Source organism: Daktulosphaira vitifoliae, unplaced genomic scaffold (genome assembly GCF_025091365.1).
Source record: "Daktulosphaira vitifoliae isolate Bord-2020 unplaced genomic scaffold, ASM2509136v1 Scaffold_4, whole genome shotgun sequence".
Classification (NCBI taxonomy): Eukaryota; Metazoa; Arthropoda; class Insecta; order Hemiptera; family Phylloxeridae; genus Daktulosphaira; species Daktulosphaira vitifoliae.
Genome location: NW_026099575.1, coordinates 2,886,216 through 2,896,852, shown reverse-complemented (window position 1 = coordinate 2,896,852; position 10,637 = coordinate 2,886,216). Strand labels below are relative to the sequence as shown.

The following is a 10,637-nucleotide window of genomic DNA, read 5'->3' as shown; positions in this document are numbered from 1 at the left end:
TTTAGATGTCATCGCAGTTATTCTTTCATTAAAGGTTTTAAAGTTCTTTCATTAATTCTTTCATTCAATACACCTCAGTTCAGACTTGAAATATAAGTATTATTATAAACTATTCGGGAGTAAAAACTACTTTATACTTCTATATTTCTCTTCCTTTGATTATTCTTATAAAACTGCTTATTCTACCGACATGCACAATCATATTGTTAAAATATCAACACATTAACTTAAAAACTTAGTTTTATAATTATCATTACCAAATATATTTTTGGATTATCAATAACATTGTTATAACTAATCTTTTAGTTTTCATAACATTTATACGAAGGTATGATGATTAACTATTATGACTTGGGCTCTTTCGATACTAGTATCGAATTTAAGTATTGATAACACTAAAATATCGAAAAAAAGTATGGATTCATTCTTATCTTTTTAAAAAAACTTTCGGCTAATAAACAATTTTATATAATCAAACTTCACTCTTTAAAGCCCTAAAAAAAATCAAACTTCAAAATTTTTTTATAAATTATAACGTAAAAAACATACAAAGTTCACAACTCAGATATCTTAAGTTTTTAAACATCTTTTTGATCAGTGATTTGTTAATGCATCTTATGACTATTCAAACACAAATTTATATCAGAGTTAAGAAACGAAATAATCTCGGTTTTGGTCATTTTTTTTATGAATAATAAATTAATTCATATTTATAGAATTTGTTTTTAGTACATGTTGAAAGAAGTTATATAAAGCCCGAAAGTATTATGCGTTTGCCTTTGAAATCTTAGTTAAACTTGAAATTTGATTAAAAAAAAATTTAAATACTAAAATTAACCTAAAAAAAATATTGGTTAATTTTTATTTTTGATCAACAAACTAAATTATACAATAATATGCATTAATGTTAGTCAATTTTAATTATTTTAATTCTAAGAAAATACTATGAATACTTAAATCGAATTATTAAACGTACTATAATATTGTGTATTAATTTTTGGAAATTTAATCAATATTATAATTTGTAATAGAAAACACTAAAATAAATCGATAAGTTTAATACACAAATTATAATATTATAGGAGATGTATTATTTCGGATAAAATAAGTGAGGAATAAAAAATTTAAATTCAAAAAAGTAAGAGAGATGCCATTCATCTGTGTCTTTTCACTTCGATAGCTAAATAGTAGTAGTTACTATAACTATTTAGATTAAACATAAATGTTGAACTATTAAATCTATAGTAGAAGATAAACAAAAGCGTAGTCATTGATATAAATTTTTTATTTAGATTGATAATATAAATCTATTTCGTTTCAATAATCATACTAGGGTATCGATTTATGTAAAATATCAATATCGTCGTTTCGATGCTAAAATTACAAGTATTAAAAGAAAATATCGATACTTTAGTTATATCGATAGTATCGTAACGTCTCTAGCTTTGAATATATACTAAATAATAATGTGTGATAAGACTTCAATGTAATCAATTAACGTTTAATGTGTTTTATTACTTTATTATGTAAAGTTAAAATAAGTTTATATTAAAAATAATGTAATGCATGATGGAATTTGGAATATACACTGTTTTACATAGATAACATATTTTCTATCTTGCGACTTCTAATTATTAAAAAATATCTGTCTTTAAAATACAAACAGTTGTACCATAATTAGTTCAAATGCAGTATATTCATACTTTGTCAAAAATCCTGTATTGTTATTTATGAAATGATATTTAAAGACTTATTCATTAAGGAAATTTTTTAATTCACGTATCTCAATCAATTTAATACAATGTAGTGTACTTTTAGTGTTATTAATTTTTATATCTTTAAAATGTTCACAAATTTATAATTCTTTTCAGATGATAAGTGTTACTGTCACCAACTTAACTAGTGATATTGGACCTTCAACATTAACACCAGTGAAGTCTTTAAATTCATCTCCATTTAATTTGTTGACTGTGATAATAATTGTAGTTTTATTCTGCTTAGTATTTCTTATTGTAAGCATTGCATCATATTTTTTTAATCAACTTAAATTTATTGATTTTATTCTCCTCTTCAGGTTATAATTGCTATACAAAGAAAGAGAAGACTTGATAGACTAAGACACTCATTAATTCCATTTTATTCATTTGATGCTAATGAAGAAGAAGATTGGGATTCAGATTTATTAAATAACGAAAATAGTAGTCCAATGATTCGAGTAAGTGTTTTATAGCGTTTTACTAATGTTTTAAGTTTTTTATAATATACTATTATAAAAAATATTTGTACAATAATTTTAGATCTTTAAAATATGCCTTAAAAAAAATTATGAAATCCTTATTTTGTGGCCTTATTTGCACCTATCTTTTCCTTTTGAAATCTATAATTTCATCTACTTTTTTATAAGTAAATATAATTATGATATTTAATATTAATTTATTTAATATACATTTTTTTAAACTAATTTTTTTATACTGCTCAAGTAAAAAGAAATATTAAATATCAAGTTTTGTAAAGACTAGTCTTTTCACACATATCAGTTTTCTTTAATGTTGTATAATGTTTTTTGGATTTTTTGACAGCATAGTCAAACATTTAGGCACCAGGGAAATTTTCACAGCTGGCATGAGAGATTTAATCCTATCCAAAGGTTAAACTTATACCAAACATTTATTATAGTGCTTGGAGTAGTATTTAGTAGATCTTTTATTTTTTCATCACCAATTTATAAATCTGTGTACTTCAAATTTGTTTATGTTGTTCAATTTTAACTTTATTTAGTAAATTTTTTTGTTTTAAAAGATTATATATATTTAGTTTAGATATAAATATTTATTAAATTATGTATTTGTTATGTTCTTATACCACTTAGTAATTTATTTTTTGCATCATAATAATTTTTACCTAAAATAAAGGAACTATTTATTTAATTTTGTTTAAATATTGTTTTTAAAGAGAAACAATAAAAAAAATATGGATGTTTTATATGTAAAATTAAACAAATATTATGTAAATTAAAGTATTTTACGATTTTTTTGGTTCAAAATTTTTCCTAATGGTTTTTTATTTGTAATAAAGTTTTTATAAACTTTATTTAATTTTTATAGTTATGAAAGTTGTACAGTTATTAATTCCATTTCCCTGTTTTATAGAAGTATGGTATCTATAACTCATACTGGCTCTGGGTGTTTTCTTTTAGCATTTACTAAAAAATTTAACTGAATTACATGTCTAAAATATTATTTTTACTATCAATTTAAAAATATATAATTTTTTTATATTTATATTTAACAAATGAATTTCTTTTTAAAGAAAAATTTAGAATAAAGGTAATATTTAACTAAAAACAAAAATTTTTATCATTAATTATTACAAATTGATTACGCAGCTAATTTTTTTATTTAAGTTAGATATAACTAATATTTGTTTTTGACATATTTTAGTGTTGTTTCATGTTTTTTGTTGTTAGTTATAAATTTTGTATTTATTGAAAAAATTAAAACAAATTAATTTATTTTTAGAGCTATGGATCAGTAGAATTAAACGTGATGTTTTCAGAACCTGAAAAGAGGAGATCAAAGTTATTATAGTTTTTTTTTTGTATCTATAAAAAGAAAAAGTATTAGCATTAAAAAAAGCCCGTTTTTCAGTTTCTATCACAAAATAAAAGTTAAGAACTATGGTTAGTTATTACTTATGAGCTATTTAAACTTTTTTTTTTTTTTAGTGATTCAAATATAGTTTTTAATTTATTTTTATATTGCAAACTGTTAATTACAAATATCACATTTAGTATAATTTTAAATTTCATACTTCTCCATTAAATAAATGTTTAACAAAATTAAATTATGCTATTTATAATATGTATAATTTTTAATATTACCCGGTTAATTAAATTTATATTAAAATTGCTATATATGCTATATGCTTTTTAATTTTAAATTATAAATTTAAAATTAATTAATGTGTACATGATAATCATTAAAATAAAATTTTCCCTAAAGTAAAATTTATGTAATACTGTTATTTTGTATAATTGTTTTGTTTGTGAATGTGAACTATATTTACTTTGCTTTTATATTGATCACATTGAGTATTGTTGTTACATTTTAACAAATATATAAGTTTGTATTTATATATTTAACAAATTTTTTTTATTTTTCTGTTTTAACTAGTCAGTTAATATTAAAAAGTAATTATTTAATATGATCTTGCAATTTCTTGCATAGTTTTTTTTTTTTTACAAAATTGTGATTTACCATTTAAGCAACTAAATTGTTATTCATAAATTGATATATATAGACTGAATTATTTTAATTGATAAAATGTTATAGTGAATGGAGTTAAATCTTTGGCTGTACCACATTCATTTAGTTTTTGCTAAGTTTTATTTAAATTAAGTTGTTATTGTTTGCTTCTTGTTTATAAGTACATTTATTTTTTGCATTCTAAATTAAATTAATTATAATAATGAAAAAAAACCTTTTCTTATAGAAATGTATAATATTTATTTTTATAATATGGTAAAATAAGTATGAACGATAAATTAATATATTATTTTAAGATGTTATTAAGTAAAAAAATATTATCATCCAACAATTGTTTCCTTCAAACTCAGTATTTTTTTTATTATTTTCATACGATGGAGATCACTGCAATGATCTAAGCCTATTGGTTAAAAACTAATGAAAATTGATTATTATTTTTTTATTGTCCTATTAAAAATTTTTATCTGGAAAGTACACATCAAGTCATGTTAACCACCTGATTTCTATTTTAACCTCCAATAAGATATTTTTCCGAACATTGTTTTCATGAAAAAATGTAATTAATAATTTTATAATAAATTACACGAAAATAAAAAATAAATAAACGTATCAATGTGTTTTTACTTTTTCTATATACATCATCATCTCCCTGTATCTATCCCAACTATTTTCATGATTTGACAAGATTTTTATACCAAATGTCATCTTGACGCAACCCTATTATGGCTGAGGAGCCAGGCAAACAAGTGTGTATCATTAAAGTTACCATGTGGTCACGTATCCAGTGATAAACTACAAACAACGGAACTGATCATTAGTAATAAGATGGCTACTGAATAATCCACTGCGTCATACCACGCTCATTATTCTTATGTTGTATTAAAAAATAATGAATTAGACAATTTGCTTGAAACAAGAAAGATCTTAAAAATTTAAATTTGACTATTTCTAATATTCGTCTCCCTATAATCATCATAGCATAATCACATAACCGCCACTGCATTTCTCAAAATATTTCATTTGATAACTTAGGGTGTTATTTATAAAAAAATATTTATTATGACTTAATATTTTGTAAAAACAAAATATAAGCTTTTTTTGACTTTAAATACTCGCATATTAAACGCTAGTTGACTGGCTAAAAAAACTATTGATACACTAAACAAACAAAAAATATTGAACATTTTTTTAGTTTTTCTGAGGTATAGAAAAAAGTAAAAATTTTGGTGTAATATGCTTGACGAGGAACAGAAATCAATTTACGAAGGCTCAATAAAAATTGCTGAACCAGAACCAAAGTCTGAATTGGACGTGAAAAAAGATGACCCGTTAGGCCACGTAATCAACAGTAAATCTTTGAAAACTTCCAACAATGATATCGTGGAAAATGAGTTTTCAGTGATAGCCAATGATGAATTCTCATGTAAGCGAAAAACGATTGAAATGTTCTCTCAATTAGTGTCTGCCAGCGATAGAGCTAAGACTAACGTTTGGTTGCTAAAGATTGACTCATGTGAAGATTATCAGTTGCGATTAGCGTATATTAAGTTTCTGTTACATGTTGTGGCTGGTGGCCACTTAGTAGAACCTTTTAGTAGGATTCCGCCTGATACACCATTGAAACCGCTTAACGAAATAGTAGATCCTAATTTGTTAATAGGATTAACTCGTGATAAATCAATTATGGACACGGCACAACTTTTTACTCCAAGAAGACCTCCCACAAAAATCGTCGATAAAACTTTTTATGATTATCAGTTAAAACCTAGAGATGGTACGTTATGCTACGCGGCAGCGTTCAGTTTTCCTTAGACAAACGACAATGAAAGACATACATCTTTAATGCAAATTAGCTTAAATAATAAATAAAATTCTTTAAACAATCAGAAATTCTATTGAAATACAATGTAAATAAATTTCTCAATGTATTTTATTGGAATTAATTATTGTCTAACTATTAGCGACCAAATGGTTTTGCCATAGGAAAAGACGAAAAATCTTTTTAGTCCATATCCTTGAATATCCCATTGACTTTCCCTACATATAAACAATAACAAACACTTGAATTTTATTCTGCCGAATATGTAGAATTAATTTTTTCATACATTACAATACTACTTTGTGTAAGAACACTTGTAACTATGTTCTTATTACTTGTATTATACACGTTTTATTTCAATTTACTTAATTCGTAATACATATTAATTAGCATAGACGGAGATGCTGATGTGTCAATGCTACTCGTCTGTAGCCCGGAGCTACTGACGTCGAACTAACCAAAGACAGTTGTGTTTGTGTGGCCGTTATAAATATAAATTATGATGCTATCACTTTTGTCTTTTTTATATTATTAATAACTTAACTTGTTTTGTTCAACGACTCATCTATCACCAATTGTCATCACAGCCAACCAACTCCGTTTCGCTTGGATATACCTACTAATAAACTGTACTAGGATTCAGGTGGCATGTATTGTATATTACATATAACTTATATTTACTGAACATATATTTTGACCATCTAAGTCTATTTTTTATCATTTTATCTACGATTAACGTTATATTAACACTCCCTTTTATATATTTACTCTTTATTCTATTTTCTCTATTCACTCCACTCATTCGTCTAAGCATTCTCATTCTCTGCTCTATTCTCTTGTCAACCGCCAAACACTCTGAACAATACATCATAGTTGGTCTCACTACAGTCTTAAAGAATTTACCTTTCAGCCTCATTGGAATTCTTTTATTGCATAAGACGCCAGTCGCTTCTCTTCACTTCGACAACCCGCACTTAATCCTGTGTCTTACATCCTCATCTATACCACCGACCTTTTGCAAAACTGATCCTAAATACTTAAAAATTTCCACCTCTCCTATCACTTTCTCACCTATTGTAACTGATCTTATTTTACCTACCTCGATTCTCCTTTGTCAAACTCGTACACTATATACTCTGTATTACTCCTACTTATTCTTTAATCCCTTTCTTCAAGAGCTGATCGCCACACCTATGGCCTTTGATTAATTTCCTCCATATTTTCTTCTATTAAAACTATATCGTCAGCAAACAACATGCACCACGGCACCTCTCCTTGTATTTCTCTAGTAATTTCATCCATCAATATAGAAAATAAGTAAGGGCTTAAAGCTGAACCTTGGTGCACTCCTACTCTTACCTGAAAACCTTCTGATACTCCTCCTGCGCTTTTTACCCTGGTACAAGTGCCATCATACATATCTTCTATTATATTAATATATCTTTTCGGGACTCCTTTTCTCATTAATACTCACTTTAAAACCTCTCTCGGTACTCTGTCATACGCTTTCTCCAAATCTATAAATACCATACATAGCTTTTTATTCTTTTCCCTAAACTTTTCTATTAGTTGCCTCACACAAAATACTGGCTTCATTGTTGACTTACCAGGCATAAATCCAAACTGGTTTTTAGATGCTGATGTCTCATTTTTTCATTCTCTCATCTATTACCTAAAATGGTATAACTTTAGTAGTTTTTGTAGTAAATAGCCCAAAATTTTTTTTTTTATAAATAAGTGTTCTATATATTTTTAAGACCTATATATGTATTTAATGACAATAATTTTTTTATTTTTTAGTATTTTAGATTAGTTTCTGGATGTGTACGTTAAAATCAAACAAAATAAAATAAAATAATAATGGTGCCTAACACAATAATTGTAACGTCCAATTAAATAGGATTTACATCATATTTTAGCACTTACAAGACATTTTTATATACCTCCTAAATTAATTTCGTTCACAGCAACAAAGTTTAATTATTGATAGCATGCTATAAAATTATGTTATCACTAAATAAAAATAATATATGAAATTGTCATTTACAACACTATATAGTTAGTGTCATTTACAAAAATAGTTTTTTAACTGACGATATAACTAGTGATTATTATCACAGCAAATTAATCATTTTTTAGCTTAACATTAAAACTGTATCAGATTATGAAATTATTTCATTCTCGTATAATTTAAGTACTACTTTTAATTAAAATAAACTATTTTCATTTTTTTTTTTTTTTTTAATGTTTGTATTTGTAACTGGATTTTCTAAACTATTGGTTGTTCTTTGCTGCTTGATACTTTTTGAAAAGCTTCAGTGTTTCATTTATTTGTGTTCTATTTTATTCAAATGATAAATAATTAGTCTAAAAACTACAGGGTTGATTTTATAATTATCAGTGAAGTATTTAGGAGGCAAATTTTAATCAATTTTTTTTTATTTGTGTTGTGAGTTTACAAGCGTTATTCATCTATTTATATGGACGATATATTATACAATTGGTAAATACATATGAAATACATTTTTCTACGATTTGTTTAAGATTGCGAGGTCAAAGGAACTAAATATTATACTTTATAATTATTATTATAAGTAATATTAAAAATATTTTAATTTAATTAAAAATGTTACAAACTTTAACTAGCCATTATTTACTTGTGAATAATTTCTCAGTTTGACCATTCGTCCATAATCTTCACGTCTCTTTACATTTTCGCACTGAATAAACACCAGTAATTATAAATTAGTAACTATTTATTTATTTACAAATATTAAACTGTTAACTCAAGCAACTCATTATATTTATAAAATTATGAATATAAATTTAAAAAAAGTTGCGATTGTTCATTTATTTAAAGTGTTAATTTTACAGTGGTCGAATTTCATTCGAACTAAATGAAGAATTTTTCTCTTCTTGCAAAATAAATATTTAAAATTTGAATAAAATTTAAAAAGCTTAGTTATCACATAAATTTTAATATAAATAAACTATTATTATTATTAACATTACGGGCAACAGTTAAAAAAATACAGTATTTATTTGACAGCAAATCAACTTAAAATTACGATATTAACCTTAAATATGAATATAATAAAACAAAAGTAAACTTATACTAATAAGACTGAAATCAAGGTCACTATTCAAGTGTAATCTCATTTCTTAAATACGGACTATGCGAAAATGATTCATTTTAAACTAAATAATGAAAATAAATGATATTTTTTCAGTAAGTCAAGAAATATTTTAAGTAATTATTTATTTAAATAATATATTAAAAAAATATTTTTAATGAGTTTCAGGAAAATAAAATTAAGCTATGGTTAAATTTTTTAGATTAAATAGATACTTTTCGAAATTAAGGATACAATTTACACTTATGTAAAACATGTTGCTTCATATTTGAACATTTTTTTTAAATTTTATGTAGAGATATAAATTGTTCATATCAATACATTTTGGCATTTAAATTCGAAATACTATAAGCTAATTTAAATACATACATTCTTTTGATGATAAATCTCTTCAATAGATATATTTTGTTTTACTCTTTTGAAAAAATAATAAGGATATCAATTTAAATTTTTTAACGAGTAAAATAAATGTTGAAATATTTTAAATATTATAATAGAATCATAAAAATTAAATTTTGTTTGTCTTATCATGAAAATAAGTGATCGGCATAGTAGCGAAGTTAGAAATATTTTAATTTTGTGAAGAAAAAATTAAAAGCATAAAATACATTTATGTACTCACCTCAGAAGTACAACAAAACTAAAAAAAAACTTAATATAAAATTTAAATTGTGTAAAACTGTTCTCGGCACTAAAGTAAAATACAGGTTTGTGCCAATTAATAACAATATCATAAGAAGTTTTAAGGCATCATTAACTGATATTTATGAAGACTTATTATTCTAACTACTAGAATAAAAGCAATATTATTCATTAAAATATTTTTCAATATTGTTACAACAATCTAATTAATTTTTTATTTTGCAACCAAATTAATAAATTGAGTAATTTAATATATATAAAAATAATTAATAAAAACCTTGTAGACCTCTATATCCAAAGAAAATTATTTTAAATATTTGAAACTTAGTTGAAACATAGGTTATACACTATGCAATACCACATTTTAAAATCATTATAAAATAATAACTACTTAATTGTTTCATTGTACTCAAAAACGACAATTTACACAGAAAGTCACATTTTTGAAAAGTCATTAAAGTTTATAATAAAAAAAAAACCCAGCACAGGGGGATCGCGGCACAGTTGTGACGTGGTATAGTTGGATCAGTATAATGATATCTGACAGTGATTAAAATCACTATCAAAAATAAACGCTTCGATGCAAATCTTTAGATAGTGCTTAATCTAAAAAAAATTGGTGTTTTATTCCAAAAGCTACTTGATCTGCTGGTTCCTTATTAATATCTCGATAAAGATAAAGTATGTCAAATGAAAAAGGGTTTATTAAAAAATATTATTTCTCATAAAAAAATTGTGTGGATCCATAAACTTTTCAATAAGTTATAGCATTATAAA

At 24.3% G+C, this 10,637-nt stretch overlaps 1 protein-coding gene across 2 annotated transcripts; it reads left to right on the top strand.

The window, feature by feature from the left end:
• Positions 1-1,501: 1,501 nt before the first annotated feature.
• On the top strand, positions 1,502-4,874 carry LOC126904903 (small integral membrane protein 29-like). Of its 2 annotated transcripts, XM_050684307.1 has the most exons (5): positions 1,502-1,803; positions 1,872-2,012; positions 2,075-2,215; positions 2,580-2,647; positions 3,519-4,874. In XM_050684307.1, the coding sequence occupies exons 2-5, from the start codon at positions 1,872-1,874 to the stop codon at positions 3,532-3,534; spliced, it is 366 nt and encodes a 121-aa protein (XP_050540264.1). In that variant the 5' UTR covers positions 1,502-1,803; the 3' UTR covers positions 3,535-4,874. The 2 variants fall into 2 exon arrangements, with proteins under 2 accessions (XP_050540264.1, XP_050540265.1); XM_050684308.1 differs by lacking the exon at positions 2,580-2,647 and having other exon boundaries at positions 1,508-1,803.
• Positions 4,875-10,637: the final 5,763 nt, after the last annotated feature.